This window comes from Equus quagga, chromosome 8, assembly GCF_021613505.1.
Source record: "Equus quagga isolate Etosha38 chromosome 8, UCLA_HA_Equagga_1.0, whole genome shotgun sequence".
Taxonomy (NCBI): Eukaryota; Metazoa; Chordata; class Mammalia; order Perissodactyla; family Equidae; genus Equus; species Equus quagga.
Genome location: NC_060274.1, coordinates 60,743,122 through 60,769,202, shown reverse-complemented (window position 1 = coordinate 60,769,202; position 26,081 = coordinate 60,743,122). Strand labels below are relative to the sequence as shown.

General features: G+C 38.7%; 1 protein-coding gene across 1 annotated transcript; it reads left to right on the top strand.

Annotated features, from left to right (window-relative positions):
* The first annotated feature begins 6,515 nt into the window (after window positions 1-6,515).
* On the top strand, window positions 6,516-24,321 carry LOC124243532 (lanosterol 14-alpha demethylase). Its single transcript, XM_046669149.1, has 10 exons — window positions 6,516-7,056; window positions 9,037-9,135; window positions 10,442-10,618; window positions 11,814-11,940; window positions 13,780-13,954; window positions 15,801-15,920; window positions 16,333-16,528; window positions 18,275-18,370; window positions 18,946-19,114; window positions 24,049-24,321. The coding sequence occupies exons 1-10, from the start codon at window positions 6,883-6,885 to the stop codon at window positions 24,225-24,227; spliced, it is 1,512 nt and encodes a 503-aa protein (XP_046525105.1). The 5' UTR covers window positions 6,516-6,882; the 3' UTR covers window positions 24,228-24,321.
* Window positions 24,322-26,081: the final 1,760 nt, after the last annotated feature.

Here is a 26,081-nt window from a genome sequence, read left to right as displayed (position 1 = left end):
GGCCTGAATCTCAAGTCAGGCCTCGTCTCCTGTTATTCTCACATGTAATTTCCTTTTGTTAATCTCTAACCCTATTAGATTAAGAAGATTAAAGGGAAATCTTAGGAAACCTATGTGTAGGTGCACTGTGATACGACATTAAAGCCCACTAATTCTAGCATTTGATTATATATTAATGACTAATTCGATGAATCTCAGGGCAAGATTTGAGATAAGAGGATGAACTATAACGTCCTTCCTGATGATTCTTCTTTCATTTCCACCTTGGAGAATTTTGGTTTGACTACATTAAACTGGGCGATGGTCTTTTTATATTACCATCACAATATACTTTAAACTGATGAGCACTAATGCAAAACCACTTGTCAAGTGTCGTGAGAACACAGATTTGATACTTGTTACTGACAGTGGCAGATGGTATCCTGTTAACCTAGAAACGTAAATGGAATTGTTAGAGTCATCCACATTTTACCTAATACAGAAAAGTCTAAAAGTCATTTAGTCAAATCCTCAGGCTTTGTATCGTATGTACATGTAAAGGAATTTATCACACGTTGATTAGAAGTCAATCATCAAAAGCAATTACTCTAAGTTTATATAAATAAACATCTACGTATGCATGTGTGTATACATTACTAAAAAAAAGATGGTGTGGAACTAGAATAAGGACAGACATACAGATCAATGGAATAGAATTGAGTCCAGAAATAAAGCCTAATATAGACAGTCAATTGATTTTTGACAAGAGTTCCCAGATGATTCAATGGGGAAAGAACAGTCTTTTCCATAAATGGTGCTGAGACAACTGAATATCTATACACAAGAGAATGAATTTGGACCCCTATCTCACATTATATATAAAAATTAAGTCAAAATGCGTCAAAGTCCTAAATATAAGAGGTAGAACTATAAAACTCTTAGAAGAAAACATAGGCATAAATCTTCATGACCTTGGGTTAGGCAATAATTTCTTAGATATGACACCAAAGTACCAGCAACAACGAAAAAATATAGTGATAGCCTGCTGTGACTCATTATTGCAAAGATATAATTTCAAGCTATTGCCAGATCTTTCGTGTCACTGCAAAATACTTATCAGCAATAAGTAGTCCTATTGTTTCGAATGCTCTAGTTGGCATCACTCAAACCCACAGGATGCACAATGGGAAACTACTATTCTCTGCATAATCACGTACGGTATCGTCTCTGTTAAAAGCACAGAAATCTGGGGCTGGCCCCGTGGCCGAGTGGTTAAGTTCACGCGCTCTGCTGCAGGCGGCCCAGTGTTTCGTTGGTTCGAATCCTGGGCGTGGACATGGCACTGCTCATCAAACCATGCTGAGGCAGCGTCCCACATGCCACAACTAGAAGGACCCACAACGAAGAATATACAACTATGTACCAGGGGGCTTTGGGGAGAAAAAGGGGAAAAAATAAAATCTTTAAAAAAAAATGCAGAGAAATCTGAGAATTTAGCTGTTTTGGAGTATGTGTGTGTGTACGTGTTTGGTCCAATATATTACCAGAAAACAGGAAAAATGAAAATATACACTTCATTTCACACTGGTGTAGAGGCTTGAGGGGCCTAAACTTGGTGTCAAATGGGACAGTTTTTTCTTTTTTGAGGAAGATTAGCCCTGAGCTAACATCTCCCACCAATCCTCCTCATTTTTCTGAGGAAGACTGGCCCTGAGCTAACATCTGTGCCCATCTTCCTCTACTTTATAGGTGGGGCACCTGCTACAGCATGGCTTGACAAGTGGTGCGTAGGTCCGCACCCGGGGTCCTAACTGGCAAACCCTGGGCCGCCACAGTGGAACGTGCGAACTTAACCTCTGTGCACCACCAGGCCAATCAAATGGGATAGTTTTGCTTAACTGCCTCTTACCTAAAAACTCAGATTCAGGGAAATGTTTTGTATAATTGTGTCCTGTGAACTGCCCTGCTGGGAGGAGTGGGGCTGCGGTTTGAGTCTGGGTGGGCTGTGAATCCTAGGATGAAATCAATCACTCTGGGTAGGGGTCAGAGTTCTCCTAAATGGAGACTTTTTACAGTAGGGATTAAAGAAAGTCCCTTCACTAAGGAGCAGCAGAGAAGCAAATTTTAGATGAGACAACCAGATACTGTTCTGTGTCCATGAAGGAAACTCCTAGTCCCCACGAAATGTTTAATGTTCTGTTCTTTTCCTTTGACTTTAGAAATAGTCATATTTAGCATCTGGTTTAAGTTTTTCTCTTGGGTTCTAAAATTTTATTTTCTTGTGTACAATCCTTCAGTAGAGTTGTAAAGATAACGTCATATGTTGATAGCGTGGCTTTGGGGATTTTAAGAGAATCACCATCCCTGTCAGAGAGCATCTTCCTGAGGAATTATGGGAATGTGAGTAGAGCCTCAAGGCCAAGCTGAGAGGGAAAAACTCTTTGGAGGAATGGCTGCAATTTGTACTGATTCAGAAGTCAATTTAATATAATCCTCCTTCTCCCAAATAGATTATAGAAAGGAAAAAAATTTATAAAGAAATTACCCTAGTTAATTTTCAGTCAAGCATCTTATAGTTTAAATAAACATTAAAAACTATTTAAACAAAGAAACTTTGGCTTTGATCACAGATGATTTGTTGGCAATCATCCAGCATTTCAGCGCATTCTTAGTTCACAATAAGGAATTAAGTTTAATTTCAATAATGTTAAAATAATGGGCAGTGCAGAAAAAGTTGAATTACCATACTCAAATAATAAGGTAATAGTTGGGCCCAATCCATGGTGAATCAATAATCTCCTTGTTTTTTTCCTCTTCACCCTGTGCCCACCCCCCAGCCCCTTCCCCTGGTAACCACTGAACTGTTTTCTTTGTCCATGTATTTGTTTATATTCTACATATGAGTGAAATCATCTGGTGTTTGTCTTTCTCAGTCTGGCTTATTTGATAAGCGTAATTCCTTCCAGGTCCTTCCATGTTACTGCAAATGGGATGAATTTATCTTTTTTTTTTTCTTAATGGCTGAGTAGTATTTCATTGTATATATATACTACATCTTCTTTATCCAATCATCAGTTGATGGGCACTTGGATTGCTTCCATGTCTTGGCTATTGTGAATAGTGCTGCAGCGAACACAGGGGTGTATAAGCTACTTTGGATTGTTGATTTCAAGTTGTTTGGGTAGATACCCAGTAGTGGGATTGCTGGGTCATATGGCATTTCTGTTCTTAGTTTTTTGAGGAATCTCCATATTGTTTTCCATAGTGGCTGCACCAGTTTGCATTCCCACCAGCAGTGTATGAGGGTTCCCTTTTCTCCACACCCTCTCCAACATTTGCTGTTTTTAGTCTTAGTGATCAATAATCTCCCTTTTCATTTTATGATGTACTTCTGAAACATCATTTTGGAAAACATATTAAAATAACAAAAGCTATGATTACATAATAATGGGAACTACCTTGAAGTTTTAATGAATCAAAGGTCTTGCTTTAAAACAATTTTACAGGAAGGCAGTACTGGTGGCACGGAATGTGGTTGTACAGAGAACAAAAGTTGAAACCCCCACAAATCATATTCTAGCTCAGAGTTTCCAAATTTTTTGGTCTCAGGACTCTTTCATAATCTTATAAATTATTAACAACCCTAAAGAACTTTTTTAAAAAGTGGGTTATATCTATAAATATTTACAGTAATACAAATTATATTTGAGAAATGAAAATGTTTATTACTTTGTAAAAATAATCCGGTTAACATAAGTTACTCATTTTTATGAACATAATTATATTTTCAAAAACAAAAAAATTAGTGAGAAAGTTGGCATTATTTTAGATTTTTGGCAAATCTCTTTAATCCCTGGCTTAATGGAAGACGATTGAATTCTCATATGTGCTTCTACATTCAATTTATTAAGCTATCTATATTATTTTGGTTGAAGCATATTAAGAAAACCTGGCTTCACACAGATGTATGGTTTGAAAAGGGAGGAATATTTTAACAACTTTTTCAGATAATTATAGATATTCTTCTTCACAGTGGTAGTATCAAAAGTTAGTTGCAATATAGAATCTGACACTGTATCAATGAACTTTTTGTACTCTGTTACATGAAAATCTACTGGTCTAACTTGGACTTTGAATGGATGTTTTACCCATGCATCTGATTTCATTTTCAAGAAAATATCTCTCAAATACAGTCATGCATTGCTTAAAGATAGGGATACATTTTGAGAAATGAATTGCTAAGCAATTTCATCATCGTGCGAACATTATAGAGTATACTGAAAGGGAACAAAATTTGCCATCCCAAAATGTGTCTCTGAAGATTATTTTAGGCTGACTATTTTTAAGAAACAAAAGACTCAAAAAGTTTTTCCTGTTACCTCCCCCATAACTGCCTAAAAGAAATTCAGATTAAAAAATGTGTCTCAGGAATTGAGCAATCACCTTATCATAACACAACGTAGGTGGAAGACAGGGAGAAACCTAGAAAAGCCTGTTTGTTGGGCTCCCCTTTGTGTTCTTCTGTTCTCTGTGGAAAACACTTGTTTTCCAAAGGTTTGCTCCTTTTCACCTACCTGTGAATTGCCTTCCTTTCCTTTGAAGTAAGTCCTTGACTCTCCCCACCCCAACATCTTCTTTTGTCTTTAGCTGAGGATGATATTTAAGGTGAGGACTTGGGCCATTTTGGTGAGTTACTCGGTTTTCCCGGTTTCTCTCATGTATACGTTACTAAACTTTTGTTTGTTTTTCTCCTGTTACTCTGTCTCATGTCAATTTAATCCTTAGACCAGCCAGAAGAACCTAGAAGGACAGAGGAAAACTTCTTCCTCCCCAACAGTACTTACACAAACCCAGACAGTATAGCCTACTACACACCTAGGTGATCCAGGACTAATCTCATGGGACCACCATTGTATACGTGGTTCATTGTTGACCGAAACATCATTATGCGGCACATGACTGTACCCAAATCTGAATGACCAAAATTTGTTACTTGTTCTTTCAAGCAAACATGCTATTCTGTGAAAAAGCAGCTAGTTAAAAATACATGTATGCAAGGTTGAACTTTAATAAAATTAATGTTCGCAATTTCATCAAAGACATTCTTAAGTGAAACGGAATTTTTTTCTACTGCAAGTGCATGGCAGTGAAGAATAATGACTACTGGAGTTTGGTGCCGCTGCCTTTGATTTGTTCTAAGGCACCACAAGTTTAATTTACTATTGATTTTTACACCATCAGTGCAAATTCTAGCAGTAAAAAGCAAATGCCAGTATTATTACAAACAGCTTTGACGTTGCAGACACCCTGAAAGAGTTCTGGGGATCCTCACAGGGCGATGGACCATACTTTGAGAACTGCTGTGTAGCTATCAGGATAAACACAGATTATAAAAACAATTAAGACATGATCCCTATTCTCAAGCGCACTTTAATAGAAGAAACCTATGGAGGTGATTACAACACAGCTTTATTGATGCAAGAAAAGGCAGCAGTGTGGAGGGGACATGAAGACAAGCAAGGAAGCAGAGATCAGGTAGGATACCGCTGCGGCAATGATGAGGGCCTGCACCAAGGTACTGGCAATAAGAATGGAGAAACTTTTAAGGTGGTGGGATTAGAGGATTTGGTGACTGATTAGACGTGAGGCAGGAAGGAGGAGGGCAATGGGGTGGATAGTGGTGCCCTTCCTACTCAGGCATGACAGGAGCGGCAGGGTGGCAGAGGGGTGGGAGGAGATAACGAGTTTAGTCTTCGACTTACTGACCGTGAGATGAACGTCACAGCTCTAGGGAGGGGAGTCAGCAGCAGTTGGATATTCCTGCTCTTTCCCCGGGGCCTTGCGGGTTTCTCAGGCGTGCTGTACCCCCACGCCTAGCCCAATACCTAGCTCTTAATGTTGGTTGAACAAATGAATGCATGTGGTCAGGAGCTCGCGACAGCGATCTAGGAGAGGATTAAATTTGGTAGTCAGTTTATCTACATGCTTATTTGAAACCACAGGCGTGGATGAGCTCAGGCTGACTGCAGCTGTAGGACTGAACCCCCACTTTAAAATCTTTCGGGCCGCTAATGGGCCAGAATACGTGGCCTTCTTGGGGAATGTTGCCTCAAATAGGTCTCCATGGCCTATAACATGTAAATTTATTTCGGAAAACCTGTTTCCTGTAATCCAGCATACCTAACAACTAAGATTTGTTACCTTTATGGCCGTATATTAATACTTGTCCAACTGGTTTTAATTGGGGTGGGATGGGACTGACCTCACCCTTCCACCCTTCAGGGTGCAGAGGGCGACTTTCACCATCCCCCTTCCCGCGACTCTGGGGCTAGAGCAAGGTCCGGCGCAGCGGGGCGCGCGCCGTGGCAGGGGCGGCGCTCCAACCACCACTCGCCTGACGCGCTATAAGCCGACATCACCTCACGCGCGCGGTGCAATCAGAGCGCGCCGCCGCCGCCGCCAGTCGCGCCGCAACCCTGCCCCTGAGATCCCTCCGCTCTGCCCCTCCCGATGCCGCGGCGGGGTTCCCCGCCCCCGGGGCACACAGGCCCGGGGTTCCCGCGACTCTCAGGGCGTGATCTCCTCAGCCACGTTCTCTTCAATCTCTGGACCACCCGGGCCACAGCTGCAGCTGCTGCTTCTCTCTCCTCGGCGAAAGGAGACCTCGGCGTTAGCATGTCCCGGAAGGGGGCGTGGCCAGCGGCAGGCCCCACCCCTTCTGTGACGCACTGGGTGGAGCGCGAGGGAGCAGGGAGCAGGGGGTGGGGCTGGGTTTAGTAGAAGACCTGGAGGCCTGGGTCGCCTCCCGACGCCCATCAGCCGGTTTCTCTAGCTTCGTCGGTTCGGAGGAGCGGCGGCCACCTCGACCTCCAGTGTCTCCGGCGAACTGAAGTGGCGGCTAGGATGGTGTTGCTGGGCTTACTGCAGGCGAGCGGGTCGGTGCTGGTGCAGGCGATGGAGCAGGTGACTGGCGGCAGCCTCCTGTCCTTGCTGCTGATCGCCTGCGCCTTCACGCTCTGCCTGGTCTACCTGTTCCGCCTCGCCGTCGGCCACTTGGCCCCGCTGCCCGCCGATACGGTACGTGCACCCCTGGGGCTCCCGGCGGAGGACGCGGCGAACTAGGCGGCCGGAGGGCTAGCGAGGACCGCTACTGCGGAGGCGGCGGGTGCACCGGGGACTGGGGTGAGGGGTGAGCGCGACACAGCTACTGGTGGCGCTGGCGGTTACGATTGCCTTGGTCTTGCTGGCGTTGGTGCAGGGGCCTCTGATGGCGATCTCGATTCTGATGGTGGCCGCGTGTCTGGTCCTGGCCGGGTCGTGCATGCCGGTGGTCGTAGTGATGGCTGAGTTGGCCGCGGCACTGGTGGCCCTAATGGCCGTGGCCGGACTGGCAACTTTGGCCCTGGCTGTGGCCCTAAACGCACTGGTGGCGTACTCGTAGCCATAGGGGTGTTTCCGGCGTGGTGGGGCCCCTGGTGGCGATGCTGTTGGCAGCTGCAGCCCTCGTGGCCGTCATCCTAGTGGCCATTGTGTGGTTCAGTGTCCTGTGGGCTGTGGCATTGTCCCTCATGGCTATTTAGATCAGTATGAAGGGGGATGTATTCAGTTTGGTGGAGTGGGAGAGAACTGGAGTGTTGTAGGGACCTTCCTATGGTGCTAATAAAATATCAGTTTCTCTAGTTTAGTGTCTTTATTGAGCACTAGCTTCATATTTCCCTAGTATATTTGGTGAATGCATCCTTAACCATCCACACCAAGTAGCTTCTAAAACTATGCACTATCCTTTCACTGACCATGGAATGTACAAACTATTGACCAAGTAGTTTTAAAAATTATTTTTGTTTGAACCATAACAGGCACGAGGCAGTTATTTTTCCTACACACGGGATTTTTGAGGAAGTGATATTTGTCTTTGGAAAGACGCAGGTAGCTTTAGTATTTATTATTGTACTTAACTATTATCTGAAGAGTGAGTTTGTAATGGTTCTTACTATTTGAGACCGCCAAGATTAGAGGAGTGTTATCCTTTTTCATCATTGCAGTTTGATTTCCAGGAGACTAAATGTTGCAATCTGCCAGTCTCATTTTGGGGCATCTAAAGTACTTTTTATGGCGTGCTAGAGTTTCTGCTAGAGCAGATCTACTCTCTTTAAAATCAGTGAATCTCATTCATTTGCAGCTAGCCCTGATGGTCTAGTGGTAAAGATTCAGTGCTCTCGTTGCTGCGCCCACGGTGCGCCCGGCTTCCTTTCCCTGTCAGGGAACACACCACTCGTGCCCTCTGTCGGTTGTTATATATACTGTGGTGGCTGTGGTGCTGAAAGCTATGCCACTGGTATTTCAAACACCAGCGGGGTCACCCATGGTGGACAGGTTTCAGCAGAGCTTCCAGACTAAGACAGATTAGGAAGAAGGATCTGGTCAACCACTTCTGAAAAATTGGCCGTGAAAAGCCTCAGAATAGCAGCAGAGCATTGTCTGATACAGCGCCGGAAGGTGAGAGGATGGCGCAACAAGACCGGGCAGGGCTCCACTCCACTGTGCACAGGGTCACTAGGAGTCATAAAGCACTCAAGGGTACTGACAACAATAACGTTCATTTGCAGTGAAGAAGCATGGGATGTGTTCTGTTTACTGATGAATTGTAGCTTCTTAAACATTTCCTGTCTTTCTATACTTCAAGTTACTTTTTGTCTTTTTTCTGTACCTTCTTTAGGTAAGATTCTGGGGCTAAAATTGTGGGTGGTAGTAGAAGTAAGTGGTGAAGAAACTATAGTTTGACTTTCCTCTGTTTTTTGGCTACTCTTGGTTAGGAAAGTTGTCTAGAGCCATCAAAAATCCTGGACGTATTCTGGACAGTGTTCCCATTAAAAATGTCTTTGTGTTTGTCTAATCATTTATCTTATGATGTTTTGAGTTTCTATTCTTTTTACTATGGTAACTTTTTAGTTACCAAAATGGCAAATGGCAAATTTCATTTGTTTGGTTATGAAACCAAACTGGTTTTCTTTCATAAAATGAAATGCGAACTGAAAGTTATTTTGTTTTCTCTTGCAGAAAAGTCCGCCATATATTTCCTCTCCAGTTCCATTCCTTGGACATGCCATAGCATTTGGGAAAAGTCCAGTTGAATTCCTCGAAAATGCATATGACAAGGTAAGTCTTCCAAATGATTGGAGGAAAAGAAATCAGTGCTTTTCAGACTTCTTTTAAATGGCAGAACATTAAAAACAATTGTAATCTTATGCTTATCCCAGTATAGGAAACATAACATTAGAGCTGCTCAGGTTTAAGAGCTGGAGAGGCCTTGGAGGCCCTCTTAAATCTTCTTCCATGCCATGGTGTGATCTCTGAGATACCACTGAGGAAACCTGTAGTTCTGGCAAGTGTGGTTTAAAAACCACTGGCCTGGGCTGGCCCCGTGGCCGAGTAGTTAAGTTGGCGTGCTCCGCTTCGGTGGCCCAGGGTTTTGCTGGTTCAGATCCTGGGTGCAGACCTGGCACCGCTCATCAGGCCATGTTGAGGCTGCGTCCCACATGCCACGACTAGAAGGACCCATATCTAAAAATATACAACTATGTAGTGGGGGGCCTTGGGGAGAAAAAAGAAAAATAAAATCTTTAAAAGAAAAAAACAAAAAAACCAAAAACCACTGGCCTAAATTTTGTATTCACTGATCGTAGTTAAAATTGATACTAATTGACCCTTCTTTTTCTTAACCTTTTATCTGTGGAATTTTCTAACTTGCTGTACACATTTGACTTCACTTCCACTTGGATGATCTACCTGACCCTGTGGCCACTCAGATCTTTGCCCCTCTCCTCTCCAATGAGCTTTCCCATGCAATTCAGCCATTTACTCCACAGTCCCACTTTGGACTTGTCACCCTTAACTGTTTCACCTCTTTATTAATTTAGACACTGTATTTTTTGACCGCAACTACTTCTCCTGGTTTGCCTATGTGCCTCCTTCCATTATAGCCATTCTTTGACCTCATTAGATGTTCTAGTCTACTATCCATTTACTTTCTCCTGATCTATCAGCCTTCTTTCTTTACTTTCCTTCCTTTTCCACTTTGGGATCATGGTCTATCATTTCAGTTACACTCTTGCCAATACCTTAAATTTCCTTGCCCCCTGATCTTCATCATTCTTACCTGGTGAAACCCCAGCCTTGGAGGGAGCATGTTAGTCATTTTCTCCTTCCTTATACCACATTGGTTCCTTCCTAATTTCCTAGTCAGAAATTTCCTAATTTCCTACCTTAAATGAACTTTAAACCACTGTTTAACAATCCTTTCATGTTCCTGTGGTTGGCTTACTTTCCCACTCACAATGACTAAGAATTGCATTGAAGCTTATGAATGTTTTAATTTTCAATAATGTTTTGTGATTTAATAAATTAGTGTCTTAATGCTACATATTTTTTGGTAACAAAACTATGGGTCCTTTTTTCTCTTTAGTATGGACCTGTGTTTAGTTTTACCATGGTGGGCAAGACATTTACTTACCTTCTGGGGAGTGATGCAGCTGCACTGCTTTTTAATAGTAAAAATGAAGACCTGAATGCAGAAGATGTCTACAGTCGTCTGACAACACCTGTGTTTGGGAAGGGAGTTGCATATGATGTACCTAATCCGGTAGGTGACACTGTTATCTTGAAGAAAGACAAATCTATGCTATAATAGTTATAGCTAGTTGTGTAATATTATACATTTAAAATGTGGAAATAATTTATTCCTTGGTTCAAAAATCTGAAGAATCATGACACATTTAAAAGAAGAAAAGCCATTGGTGAAGGACAAAGAATGGGTATTTTGTTTCATAAGTTGCTGGCATGGGCTTAGCAACTTTAAAGGGCTTCCTGTACAAAAATAGAACCAATGATACCTTAACTTACTGGAATTTGATTTGCATGGGTAACAAGAAAAATTATTTTATTGGAATGGCCTCCTGCCTTCCCCCTTCTGCCTAAAATTCTAGCATAACAGCTCTTTTGAGCTAGAGATTGCCGGCTTTAGAAGTTTATGTGATCTCTTTTTCTCTGAAGTCAAATATTGAAGTGCTGCAAGTTGATGTAAAACACAAATCAGATAATTGGCCAAACTGCTTGGCATGGGCTCTGGCTGTGCATGTACATACAGTACCTGGTGTCCTAGTATAGCAGTTAAAGAGTTGACATTGTGTTGTTTCTGGGGATGGGGGAGCTGTGTGGGAATGAACGGCTCTCCTCAAGGCCAAAAACAAGAGTCCTGGGAAATTCTTTTAATGAGATAGATGTTTTTTTCACACAGCTTATCAGATTCTTAAAATAGAAATGCCTTAAAGGGTTAAAACTATCAGTTGTCTTAGTGTGAATTTATTTTATTCAGATTATATTATATTCTAATTAAACTTCTGGAAGATAGTGTCACTGAGGAATGATACTTGTTTTGAGAATAGGAGCATATGTGGAGGAGGATAATATCATCAAAGCATAGTGGACCTTTGGAGATTGTACTGGCCTCTGGGTTGGGTTGGAAGACTAGGAGATAACCAAAATAGGAAAAGGGAGCCCTGAAGTCAGGAGTGGGAAAAGGGTGTATAGGAAGGAAGGCAGGAGGTACGATTTCTAATTTCTCATTTGTCTAGGGCCAGCAGAGCAGGTGTCTTCTACACATATACATAAATGCTCTGTTTCTATATATGGTATAGTTTAAAAAAACGCTTTTACTATTTTTATTTTCAATTTTTCAGAAGTTGTTTTCTTTGAGTATTAGAGTTATATTAACCCGAGTGGATCTTGTGATAAAACAAAATTGTGTTTTAATGCTGTATACCCTTAATTTTTTGAAGGTTTTCTTGGAGCAGAAGAAAATATTAAAAAGTGGCCTTAACATAGCCAACTTTAGACAGCATGTTTCTATAATTGAAAAAGAAACAAAGGAGTACTTTCAAAGTTGGGGAGAAGGTGGAGAAAAAAGTAAGCAAAATGTTTTGGGTTTGCATTTGTCCTAATATTTCTACTTTTCTAAGACTTGAAATCTAAGAATATGTGTGAGTGTATATAAAAAACTACAGCATATATAAGAACATCTTGGGTTAATGGAAGGAACATATTATGATTACAGGGAGTTAAAAAGACCTGAGAGGAAGTGATTATTTCTGCTCACTTAGCAAAACTTTAAAGTGGGTTAATTAACATGCATAATATTTAGCTCATTTGTACAAATAATGTAAAAATGATTCATGATTAAATTTTGAAATAAACTGAATGTAAAACTTTTGCAAGGTCATTTTAAGATAATAAAATAGGAGCCGGCCCCGTGGCTGAGTGGTTGAGTTTGCATGCTCTGCTTCAGTGGCCCGGGGTTTCACTGGTTTGGGTCCTGGGCACAGACACGGCACCGCTCAAGCCATGCTGAGGCGGCGTCCCACATGACACAACCCGAGGCACTCACAACTAGAATATACAACTATGTACTGGGGGGCTTTGGGGAGAAGAAGAAGAAAAAAAAGAGATTGGCAACAGATGTTAGCTCAGGTGCCAATCTTAAAAAAAAAACAAGAATAAAAGATAATAAATAATTTATTTTTTTACCCCCAATGGGCAAGTAAGAGTCTAAACAATATAATTTTATATGTAATACCTTATTTATCTAATATTGTATGGGAATGATTTATTCCATGAACAAAGTAAATTTAAATAGATAAGCTTACTCCACCACCAAAAGTTTGATTTTAGCTATTTCCAATAGAAATCTCTTAAAACATATTATATGCTTTCTTGCATTATATAGAGAGTATATTGAATGTAATTTGATCTTCTTGGATATTGCTGTGAATCCAGTCTTTCTCTTGGACTGTAGTATGTGTTGTCTTGAGAGGCACTTGCCCTACCACTAGCAGGAAGCAACATCTACCTCCAGGGCAGGAAGACCTCTGTAGGTCACCATGTTCTGCGTCTGGTCTTTAGCTTCTATAAAAGGTCCAGAAACTTGACTTTATTTTTAATACAGCTAAAGTTGATGTGATATGTTTCTAACCATACAAGAAGCTGATGTATAAACTAGATTGCCAACTTAATAAATACAAGTGAGACATAATTATAGCACCAAGAACACCAGAATATTTGCTGAACTTCTTTTTATTGGTAAATCTCATTGGAAAGCCAATGATAATTGGAAGTTCATTTGGTAAACATGGAATTAAAGAACAGGGCATTGATTGGATAATTTTTATGACTTTTACGTGTGATACAAATGTGCTTGCCTGATGCTTCTGTCTCCAGTGTTGAGGTATAGCAATTGGTGATTAGTTACAGTTTTCTTTTATATATGGTCAAGACTTCAGTTTTAGTCCTGACCTTCCCACTTTGACCTGGGCAATAATCCATCCTTCAGTCTCTGGACCGCTGTTCCTTGGGAAGCACCTCATTGTTGTCCTCATATACACTAAATAACCTTTTTGCTGCTTTTGTTATACTGTGACCTGGACCTCAGACAACCACATCCATTTTATCTTCATTTTATCTTTTCAAGATGAAGGGCTCGTGCATGAGCTTTAGAGATGCTTTTATGGCATCTATTTTGGCTGTCCGGAGGGGTGGGGTGCTTCCCGTCATTTGGTTTCTTGCTTCTCTCTGTTCTAGCCACATGTCTGTCTATAGGCTTTTTTTTGGATGGTATGGATAGGATCTTGTTGGTTCTTGAGTTAAATTTTTATTCTCAGTTTTCCATCACAATACTTTTATATCTCTAAGAAAACAACATTTCAAAAGAAGTTTTGGCAATAGTAATGGGAATGAACTTTTTCCTTCTAGATTTGTTTGAAGCTCTTTCTGGGCTCATAATTTTAACAGCTAGCCATTGTTTACATGGAAAGGAAATCAGAAGTCAACTCAATGAGAAGGTGGCACAACTGTATGCAGACTTGGATGGAGGTTTTAGCCACGCAGCCTGGCTGTTGCCAGGTTGGCTCCCTTTGCCTAGTTTCAGGTATGCATAAAGAAACTACACTTGGTTATTTAACTCAGTCAAATTTCGAGTGTTGGTTGGTAGAGTTGGTATGCTTTATGTTAACAAAGATAAAAGTTAAACATATAACAAACAAATTTGGGGAGATTATGAGCTGCCATTCTTCTCTAAGAATTCAAGACAGGTTTTCTTTATATAGTGAAGTCATTTAAGGTAAGTTTCAGTCTATTAAAAATGTAATTTGTTGTCTATCTGCTCTAATAGTTTAAAACCTATTTATTTCCTATTCTTTGTACTCAGGAAAGTCTCTGAACTCTACCTAAAAGTTATAGAGCCCTCTCAGCACTTGTTTGAAAGTATTTGACTGCTTTGTAGTATATTGTGGAATTTCTGTTTTGAAGTATTAGTGCCTTTCTTCAGTTTTTTCTTTTGTCTCCTTGACAACTGTACTGTGATTTCCTTACAGACAGGGACTTATCTGTGATACAAGGAAATATTGCCTAAAGGACTTGACGTATAGCATGTCAGTAGGCTTTCTGTACCTTTGTTGATTCATTTCTGTTCAGGTGAGAGATGGGGAGGAGTGAAATTGGTACTCCTTTTTCCTTCCATTTCTGCCACTTCTGTCTAGTTAGAGAATAAAGAGGGGTGGGAGTAAAAGCAAAAGGCAAGAGAGGTTCTCTGGAGTCTTTGGAACTCATAGTACCTTATATTTGTAAGGAGCTTTGCAGTTTTCAGAATGCTTTCCATCATAACATTAGAGCATCCAGTACAGCCCTTGGCCTATAGTGGATTCTCTGTAAATTGGCATTGGGCCTATTTCCACCTTCCCTTTCTCCTGGATGAAGTCAGAAATTTCTGAGCTTGGTATGATAGGCCTTTCACACTCTTGCCCAGTCTTTCTCTGTCTTACCTGAATCAACTGATTTAATCAAATTATTCCATTCACTTTCTTAAACAGGGCTTATGTTTTCCTGGCTCTGTGGTGTTCATACTGTTAGACTTCAACATCTTCCTTTCTGCCCACACTATCTAGGTTGATCCTAAGTAACAGTCTTAAAAATGAAGCAGGGCAGCAGTTTTTATTAGAAGTCTTGATTAAGAGGGGGCTAGGTAATCAGATTGCTTGGTTTTAAATTTCAGCTCCACTGCTCACTGGCTATGTGATCTCACAGTTACCTGTAAATTGAGGATAACAGTATCGACCTGTAAGCGGGTAATTCATGTAAAACACTTATGGTCCCTGTTACCTGGTGATCACACTACTTTTAAAGGTGAAATTTTGAGAGTTGAAATTCGTTTGCTGACTCTACTAATATTTTTACCCCCTATAAAATTATGTTGTCTTAGAAAATGATAAGTAGAATCAAATTCTATATGCCATAGTCATATTCTAAATCCTAGATTTAGATAATCCTAAATAAATCCTAGGTTTATTCAAATCCTAAATCCTGTAGAAGAACCAGAGTAACTTTTTGTCTGCTTCAAGAATTAATTTGGTTAAAATCGGAATTTCATGTTAATTTAAAACAGTATTCTACTTTCTGTTAAACTGGAAAATGATTCTAAAGGAATAATCATTTGAGTCTTGTTTTAGACCCTTAGTTAGAACACAGGTAGTGTGTTAAGAATAAGGGATATATATGTTAGAACACTTTTCTTGCCCTTAAGGATCCTAGAAATTCCTAACAATATAAGATTTATGTGGCTTTTTTTCTCTTGGTTCTGAGTTTTGTCAGTTATTTTAGAGTCATTAAAGTTCGTTAAATAAGGTTGCTTTAAGCTATGTTCTGGTTATTTTCAAAATTAATTTGATGCCAGAAAGTACTGCTTTATTTTTTCAAGTTATTTTCACCTTGGATTACAGACGCAGAGACAGGGCTCATCGAGAAATCAAGAATATTTTCTATAAGGCAATCCAGAAACGCCGACAGTCAGAAGAAAAAATGAATGACATTCTTCAAACTTTACTAGAGTCCACTTACAAGTAAGAGCTGTTCAGATCTGTATTAAGCTGGAGCAGGAAATCACACATTAAAACATAGTTAAGAAATATGTCCAGTTAAAAAGTAATGATGCTGGCAAAATTAGTAGCTATGACCTTTGGACTTTTTAAATGGATGAGACATAAATTATTGGGATCCTCTGCCTTACTAGAATCCCAGAGACTGCGCCTGGTGAAAAGTTTGATAATAAACTGCAGTGAAGTCTTTTGTAATCAAAATCATATTTTCTCTTGGTCCCTTTTCCCTAATGGAGAAAAAATTTCTGACTTGTGATGGGCAAATGCAAGAGACTGTTATACCTGAAAAATTTATTCAGCGTGACCCTTTATTTAAAAATTGAGGCATGAAATGTGTCTGCCGAATGTTACATTTGTGTGTGTGGTTCATTCGTAGGGATGGGCGTCCTTTGACAGATGATGAAGTAGCAGGCATGCTTATTGGGCTGCTTTTGGCAGGGCAGCACACATCCTCCACTACCAGTGCCTGGATGGGCTTCTTTTTGGCCAGAGACAAAACACTTCAAGAAAAATGTTATTTAGAACAGAAAACAGTCTGTGGAGAGGATCTGCCTCCTTTAACTTATGATCAGGTTTGTTGGATTTTCGGTTTCATTGCTGCCTTATGACTTTGAGTATCTGTGGCTAATTTTTAAAGGGGACAATTTGAGATTTTCTGTATACTACAGATTAAATTGATTAGCTTCTTTATTTTTAGAAAATTCCCTATAGCCCTCCCTGAAATGTCTTTAATGCTGGATTTGTTTTGCTAGTATTTTCTTGAGGATTTTTGCATCTATATTCATAAAGGGTAATGGTCTGTAGTTTTATTGTGATGTATTTGACAGGTTTTGGTATCCAAGTAAAGTTACACATTGCTTAACAATGGAGGTATGTTCTGAGAAATACATTGTTAGGTGGTTTCATCTTTGTGCGAACATCATAGAGTGTAGTTAACAAACCAGATGGTATAGCTTACTACACACTTAGGCTGTATGGTACTCCTCTTAGGGAACCATCCTTGACCAGAACATAATTATGTGTTACATGACTGTAATGCTGATCTCATGGAATGAGTTTGGAAATGTTCTCTCCTCTTATTTTTTTGGAAGAGCTTTTAAAGGATTGGTGTTAATTCTTTCTTACATGTGTGGTAGAATTCACTAGTAAAGACAGGTCTGTGCTTTTTTTTTTTCCTTCACTTATTTATTTTCGGATGTACATCATAATATATTTTGAATTCTGTGTAGATTACATCATGTTCACCACCTGAAAACTAATTATAGTTCAGGTCTGTGCTTTTCTATGTGGGAAGTTTTTTTGATTACTAATTCAGGCTCTTTACTTGTTAATAGGTCTATTCATGGTTCTATTTCTTCTTGAGTCAGTTTTGGTAGTACCTTTCTAGGAATTTGTCCATTTCATCCAGGCTTCCTAATTTGTTGGCATACAATTGTTATAGTATTCTCTTAATAATCCTTTTTACTTTTGTAAGGTCAGTAGTGATGTCTCTCCATTCTTGATTTTAGAAACTTTTTACGTAATAGCTTAATTGATGTATAATTCACATACTATAAAATCCATCCATTTAAAGTGTATAATTTACTGGTTTTTTAACATATTCAGAGTTGTGAAACCATCATTACAGTTTAATTTTAGAACATTTATATCACTTTCAAAAGAGAGCCAGTACCCATTAGCAGTCACGATCCACTTCACCTGCCCCTTGCCCCTGGCAACCACTGATCTACTTTTTGTCTTTATGGATTTGTCTATTCTGGACATTTCATATGAATGGAATCATACAATATGTGGTCTTTTGTGACTGGCTTCTTTCACTTAGCATGCTTTCAAGGTTAGTCCATGCTGTGGCATGTATCAGTACTTCAGTCTTTTTTTATTGCCAAGTAATATTCCATGATATGGATATACCACATTTGTTTATCCATTCATCAGTTCATGGATGTTTGGGTTCACTCTCTCTTTTGGCTATTATGAATAATGCTGCTCTAAACATTTGTGTAAAGGTTTTGAAAAAATTGACATTGATGATTTTTGCTAATGTTTTCATTTTTTAGATGAGTGAATTTTTTGCAGGTCTTTACCAAACCATTCTTCAGGGTGGTTGCCAGTATGACTGTTATCTTGCCCTCTTTTCCTTTGTTCACCATGGACAGTAATAAAACAAGATAATCCCAGCTACCCTGAACCAGTTACCCCTGTACTTCTACCCAGAATATAAGCTATTTTGTAATAACCCAGAAGTTAAAATAATTTTGTATACTGTTGAAGTATGTTAAATATTTGTAAAAACTCAGGAAATGTTTTCTCTTATTTAGCTCAAGGATCTAAGTTTACTTGATCGCTGTATAAAAGAAACATTAAGACTTCGACCTCCTATAATGACCATGATGAGACTGGCCAAAACGCCTCAAGTAAGTCTCTTGGCTAGATCTCCACTTTTATGCCCCCAGTTTTTATTAATCAAAAATAAATATTATAACATCAAAGAGAATTTTTTAAATTAAAAAAGCAGAATAGTCGTCACTTCTACATAATTTTCAATTTTACATATTCAAAATATGTAAATATTTTTACATGATTGCAGACAGTATACATACTAATCTGTTCCCTGCATTTTTATTTAACAATTAGGGCTTTTTAAATGAAAGTATGTTTTTTTCTTGGTTTTAAAAATACATATGTTTTGTTCTAAAAAATTCTACCAGTATGGAAGTGTATAAATTGGATTCTGAAAGGTTCCTTGGAATCCCATCCCTATTTCTGAGGCATTGAGACTTTTTTTTAATGTGTGTATATACTTCCATGCCAATATTAGGTCACTTGAAAATCATCTTGAGTTAAAATAATTTTTAGTTGGCCTAGCATCTAGCTATTTTATAAATGTATGTATACCTCATGTATATTAATGCTTTATTACACAATGAACTGACGATTTGGTAGAATATTTTTTGTATTATGTCATGAAATGTGTTGCTTTCATTTGTAGACTGTGGCTGGGTATACCATTCCTCCAGGACATCAGGTGTGTGTTTCTCCCACTGTCAATCAAAGACTTAGAGACTCCTGGGTAGGACGTCTGGACTTTAATCCTGATCGCTACTTACAGGACAATCCAGCATCAGGAGAGAAGTTTGCCTATGTGCCATTTGGAGCTGGTGAGATTAGATCTTACATTTGAAATGTTTGTTCTGATAACATGGTTGTGCCTGTCAAAATAATCCACGTGAATTTTATTTTCAAATATCTTTTCCTTGCTTCAGAGGGATATTCCTGCAAACATTTGTAGGAGTATAATCTTTGCAAGTTGGAAAAAATACTTCATTTGTACTAAAGGAAGTAGTTCTGTAAATCCTTTTGTAATCCTGTTACCTTTTAACCTATCTAGTTTTATCAGATCTAATTTTTATAGTCTACCCTGTTTTCCCTTATAATATTATTTAAAGCTCTCTGAATTCTGTTTTAAAGAACCACTGGAGTTAGTACACCATTCAGGTAATTATTTCAGGCTAAATATAACAGATTATCAACAGATTATCAGCATTTCAGAAAAGAACAGAGGCATGCTTTTTAAAATGAAGCTTTTCTGGATTATAGTCAACTTTTTGGTTCTCTATATCCTTATTATAAAATAGTGTTTAAATTTGGGCAGTTTGTGCATAGGTTTGTAAATCTATGCATTTCAATTAAGATCCTAAAGTAATGTTGGCAGACCCTTGTTCCTTTATTTATTTTTTCTAAAGATTGGCACCTGAGCTAACAACTGTTGCCAATCTTCTTCTCTCGTCCACCGCCCCCCGCCCCCGAATCCTCCCAGTACATAGTTGTATATATCTTTTTTTAGTTGTGGGTCCTTCTAGTTGTGACATGTGGGATGCCACCTCAGCATGACCTAATGAGGGGTGCCATGTCCGAGCAGTGCCATGTCCGTGCCCAGGATCCAAACCGGCAAAGCCCTGGGCTGCGGAAGTGGAGCGTGCCAACTTAACCACTGAGCCACGGGGCCGGCCCCCCTTGTTCCTTGAATAATTTCTCTATTCATTGGTATTCTGTACAGATTAAACTATATTCTGTAACTTCTTATTTAGTCTTTCCCAAGAGATCATTTAAGTGACCTGACTTTTTTGTCATTGGTCACTCTTTTCCACATATAAAGGAAAGTGTAAAGTCCTTTGGGAACTTCTGATCTTAATAACTTATTTAATAAACAAATTTAGTAATATTTTATATGATATAACGTAACATGTAAAAGTCCTGGATTGTTCAAACAGTTGGTGGGGACTGTAGCCCAGATTCTGCCCAAAAGAGGAATCTTTTCTAAATTGGTCATTATCTGGCTTCCACTTGAACTTTTCAGGTAATGAGGTGCTCAGTTAGCTTCTGTGGCAGCTTATTTCATTTTTGGACAGCTCTCACTTTTAGAAACATTAAAGCTTCAATCTATTGCCTTTTAACATCCCATTTACAGTTAGCCCTAATTGCGGTCTCTGAGCTATATTATATACCTCTGAGCCATTTGAATGTAAATGTTCCCTCAAATCTTTCTTTTGTTGTTGTGTTAGTTTCCTAGGGCGGCTGTAACTACCACAGCCCGGGTGACTTAAAACAATAGACATTTATTCTCAGTTCTGGAGGCTGGAAGTCTGAAGAATCAAGGTTTTGGCAGGGTCTTCTTCCCTCTTCCTAGCTTCCGGTGACTCTTGGCAATCTTTGGCATTCCGGGCCCGTAGCTGCCTCACTCCAGTCACTGCCTCCATCTTCGCATGGCCTTCTTCCTTCTTCCCTGTGGGTGTCTCTGGGTCTTCACATGGCTTTCTTTTAAGCATACCAGTCACTGGATTTAGGGCTCACCCCAACCCAGTATGACCTTATTTTAATTAATTATATCTGCAAAGACTTATTTCCAAATAAGGTTACATTCTGAAATTCTAGGTGGACATGAATTTTGGGGGGATATTCTTCTACCCTATACAAACATACTAAATAACTCCAATTTCTTCAATCATTCTTTTACTTTGTAATTGTGCTGTTTCTGTGTTGGTGCATACAGCACGTAGTTTATTCATTTTCATAATATTATATTTTGTGAACCATCAGAATTTATCCATTCTTCTGTTGATTCATAGTTAGGATCCTTCTAGTTTGTTGCTATTAAAAATAACCTTTTGACAAATCTTCCTGTAAGTAAACCAAGCCTCTCCTTAGTTGTTGTAGTAGAATATGGAACAGTGTGTAAATGCCCCTCTTAAATGTGGCTTCCAGAAGTAAGTGCAGTTATGGGCGATGCAAGCACTGTGCTAAGCATTTTATGTTAATTTTTTCTCCATTTAATCCCCACAGCCACACTATGAGGAAGGGGCCGTTTTATTCACTTTTCAGAAATGAAAACCAAGGCTTAGTGGGGTTTTTTTCAATTCCAATAATTTGGCCTGTTCTTTTTCTGTTCCCTGAAAAGTCATCTTTTGTTATTGAGCTTACTACTCAGTGGGCTTTCAGTAGGCAGGAGAGGTTGGATGGTGTTAGTTCTGGCTTAAATATTTTTGATACCATTTTTTATGAAGTTTGTCTCTCTTTCTAGGTTTTATATATGACCTTTTAAAAAAACAATTATGTTTTCTATATTCTCTATTACTAAATTTCTCCCATTTAATAAGGAAAATTTCAAAGCAAAGTCAAAAGAATTTTACTCATATACCCATTTTGAGATTCTGCCATTAACATTTACTTTACTTGTTTTATCACGTATCCATCCATCCATCAATCCATTTACTTTTTAGATGCATTTCAAAGTAAATTGCACACATCAGAATACTTCTAAATTTTTCACAAGCATATAATTAAGTTCAGTATTTGTTTAGTTTTCATGCAAAATTTTATAAAGAAATGCTCAAATCTTAAGTCAACATTGAGTTTTGACAAATCAATAACCTGTCATATCTAATTTATCAGTTTTTTAAATGGTTATTGCTTTCTGATCCTGTCTGAAACCCTTTGCCTACCCCTAAGTCGTGAAGATATTCTCCTGTTCTTCTCTGTTAAAATTTGATGATTTTAGCATTTATGTTTAGGTCTACGATCTATCTTCAATTAGTTTTTGAGTATAGTGTGAGCTAGAAATTGAATTTTGTTTTTTTCCCAAAAAGATATCCAGTTATTCCGTCACCATGTGTTGAAAAGACTTTCTTTTCTTCATTGGCTTATTTTATTTAGCGCCTTTGTTGATAACTAACCATAAAAGTATGTTTGAAGAGCCCTGTTCCATTGATCTATTTGTTGATCCTTATGCAGTACCACACCGTCTTGGCTGCTGTGAAAGGAACAAACTTTCTTCTCTACTCTATACCCTCACTCAGAACAGTTTTGACATTTCCGATCACCAGATGTGGGGTTATTTTTCCCATACCAATTCTCTGCAACCACCAACTGAATTCTGACATCTGGGTTAGTGCAGACCCCATTTATTGGTTAAAGGTTTAGTCCCATGAGACTGTTCCCCTGCCACTTCTGACACCAACTGCCAAGTCCTGGTTGTCGCCTGTTACAACGGGCTATAAATTGGAAGTTCTCTTGATCCCATTTTTGGGGTTCTCAGATTCGTTAGAATGGCTCACACAACTCCAAAACCAGATTACTACTTACTGGATTACTGCTTTATTATAAAAGGATACAATTTAGGAAAAGCTTGATTGAAGAGAGATGCATATGGGGGAATGGATGCAGCTGTCTCTGGGTATGCCACTGTCCGAGCTCCTCCACGTGTGCACCAGCCTGGAAGCTCTCTGATCACTGGCCCTCCCTTTCCCAGTACTTTAGGGATTTTTGTGGAGGCTTCATTACATAGTCATGATTGACTAAATCATTGGTCGTTGGTGGTTAATTCAACCTCCAGCCCCTCTCCCTGATGGAGGTCAGGGGGTGGGGCTGAAAGTTTCAACCTCCTAATCATAAGGTTGGTTACCTTGGTAACCAGCTCCCATTATGAGGGGGCTTTCCAAAAGTCACCTCATTAACAACCTCAAGTGTGGTTGAAAGGAGCTTGTTATGAATAACAAAAGGCTCCTTGCTTCTTTCACCTTTATTGCTCTTTTCACTTAAGAAATACCAAGGGTTAAGGATTAAGAAATACCACAGGTTGAGCTCTGTGCCAAGAGTGGGAGGAAGACCAAATATATATTTCTTACTACAAATCACACTACCACAAATTTGCTGTTCCGTTAGTACTAAAGTCAGATTTGAAGTCGGTTTAAGTCCTACAACTTAGTTCTTTTTCAAGATTGCTTTCCATATCCTAGGTCCTTTGTATTTCTATATGCATGTTAGAATCAGCTTGTGTATATGACCTTTTAAATTTTGATCTCAGTATGTGTTGCTATTTTAGGTTTATTAAATCCCTTTTTATTATCTTTGTAATGGCATTAAAGTTTTGATTGGAAGTTTCATATTGATTTTTAACTAGGGTTCTCTTGGCATGGAGGCTAAAAATAGTGTATTTCTAAACTAGATTACTCTCATTTGTTTTGAACCTTACATATATTTAAGGTAGGTAGATACCAAATTCAAAAAAAGTAATTGGAGGGGGCTGGCCCAGTGGCTAAGTGGTTAAGTTTGTGTGCTCCACTTTGGCTGCCTGGGGTTCGCCAGTTCAGATCCTGGGTGTGGACCTACACACTGCTCATCAAGCCGTGCCGTGGCAGCGTCCCACATAGAGGAGCTAGAATGACTTACAACTAGGATGTACAACCATGCACTGGGGGCTTTGGGGAGAAAAAAGGAAAAAAAAAGAGGAAGATTGGCAACAGATGTTAGCTCAGGGCCAAGCTTAAAAAAAGAAAGAAAAAAGTAATTAGAAAAGTCATTACAGAATTACCCAAGTGCTCTTTCCCCTAAAAACAGACATTGAAAATCTCCTGGGATTTTTATTAACTATTTACATTCTTCTTCTATGTGAAAAGAATGTCATCTTTTTACTACAAATATCTGTATATCTGCTGTTCACCTAAACTGTAGATAAACAAGTTTTATTACTCCAGGCTAAAAGAAGTGAGAAAGAATTTCAATTGATTCTTATGAAAACTTCTTTCTTTTTTAACAGGGCGTCATCGTTGTATTGGGGAGAATTTTGCGTATGTTCAAATTAAGACAATTTGGTCCACTATGCTTCGTTTATATGAATTTGATCTCATTGATGGATATTTTCCCACTGTGAATTATACAACCATGATTCACACCCCTGAAAACCCCATCATTCGATACAAACGAAGATCAAAATGAAGAAGGCTGCAAGGAACTAATACAACATCAACAGTCAAACATCACTGTAAACTACAAAAGTATTTGGAGAGAATGAAATTTACAAAACGGTTCATTCCCAGTGTACTTTTTTTTTGAGTGTGTAATTTTAAGACAGCCCGCTTAATTTATGTTTTTTTATTTTCTTAACTGAATGGTTCCATCGAATCTAACAGCATTTCAGACATTTCCTAATAGTTTTATGATGGATATTTACTCCATATGCTTTATTTAAGGAAATCAAGCTGATTAGTAAAAAATTACTTAGGGGGATCTTGGTAATTGGCAGATCCTAAGTAACACAATTTCCAGGTATTAATTTTAAGAGCATACATAGCTCTGGGCAAGTAAGGTCAGAGTATTCAAATCTTGGATTAGATCTGCAAGTATAAAAGCCCAATGAGATACTTGGAAGCCTTAGGTTATTTATCCATTTATTGGGTAATGTTTGTGTAAGTGAGGGTGGGTGGGCAGGGAATGAACTCACATTTAAAAAGCCTTAGATAAAAGAGAATCCTATTAATTGTTTTAGTATGATGACACTTGGCAATGATGGAGCTATACTGTCGAAAAATACGTTTTTTGAAATTTTAATTGGAAGCACTACCTATAGGAAATTGAGAGAGAGCTATGACAATGACACTTATATTTCCTAAAAAGTAGTGTAATTATTAATACTAAAGACTGCTCATGTAACTTGATCAAATTACTAAATATTACATATTTATCTACTTCTTCCACATGATCACATCTGTATGAGAAGTCCAAAATAAAGTCCTTAAGGGATAATTTTTGTTCTCTGGCTCAAGGTGGTTCCCTACTTCCTCTCCAGAATCTAATTAGGGATGTTTCTGTTACTAGTTCTGTTTTATTAAAACTAGGTTAAAGGGCTTTTTAAAAAAAAACCAAAATGATCTTTGATCAGGGAACTCTGGCTTTAAGATAAGGGTAATATGAAGCAGGATCTTGGGAGTACTGTCATTGGTCAAATTCTGTGAAGCCTGTCTTGAAGAATCAACTTAAATTATAACTGGAGACCTGACTCTCATGATATCTCTAATTTGAGCACACAGTTTGTTATTACTAGATGAGGCCAACATATTTTCCCTTATATTACAGTTCTGTTTAAGAGGCTGGAGGACTCATGTTAAACTCATATTTGTGAAGGCAAAATCTCTGCTGTTATTCACATTAAAATTATCTTTGAGAATAATACAATCTGTATTCACAAATTATAAAGTGTGTGTGCTTCAGTGAGCAAAATTCAGGAATTGAGGAACCTGGATGGGGGAAAAAATTCCATCTTTATTTGTACTAATTTCAAAGTGTAATTGAATATTTTCTTTATGAATTTATGCAACAAACCACACTAGTATTAGCAGTACCCAAAATATTGTGAACAGAAATCACAGATAGTTTCATATCACATTATAGATGTTATAGATCTCTTGAAATACCTTTTACTCTCATCACTACTTTGAAATTATGGTAGTTATTAGATCTACTGATAGATCTTATTTCTTTAATCTTTATATTATATCACAAAAATTTTTAAAAGTTTGACTGTTTCTATGGAACTGGGTTCATTTGCATCCCTATATATTTTATCTCTTCAAAAGTATTCTGAGAAGGGAGCCATAGTTTCACAAGACTGCTAGAGAGGTTCAAAACCCCAAGGTTAAGGCTAGTCTTTGTTTAGTGAATAGTTTGTTTTAGACTTAATAGATGTAGTTTTTAATCACAGACTAATTATTGAGAAGCACTAACAAATCTGACTGCAGAGACCCAATGTCATGAGGAGGGCTGATGGTCAGACATTGGGGGTCAAACGAGATT

What these genes read in the sequence shown, in the direction of transcription:
- LOC124243532 (XM_046669149.1), top strand. Translation starts at nt 6,883, where the DNA reads ATGGTGTTGCTGGGCTTACTGCAGGCGAGCGGGTCGGTGCTGGTGCAG. An exon ending in GGGAGAAGGTGGAGAAAAAA is followed by an intron (nt 11,941 to 13,779) that starts GTAAGCAAAATG and finishes TTTTCCTTCTAG; the next exon opens with ATTTGTTTGAAGCTCTTTCT. An exon ending in CTCCCTTTGCCTAGTTTCAG is followed by an intron (nt 13,955 to 15,800) that starts GTATGCATAAAG and finishes CTTGGATTACAG; the next exon opens with ACGCAGAGACAGGGCTCATC.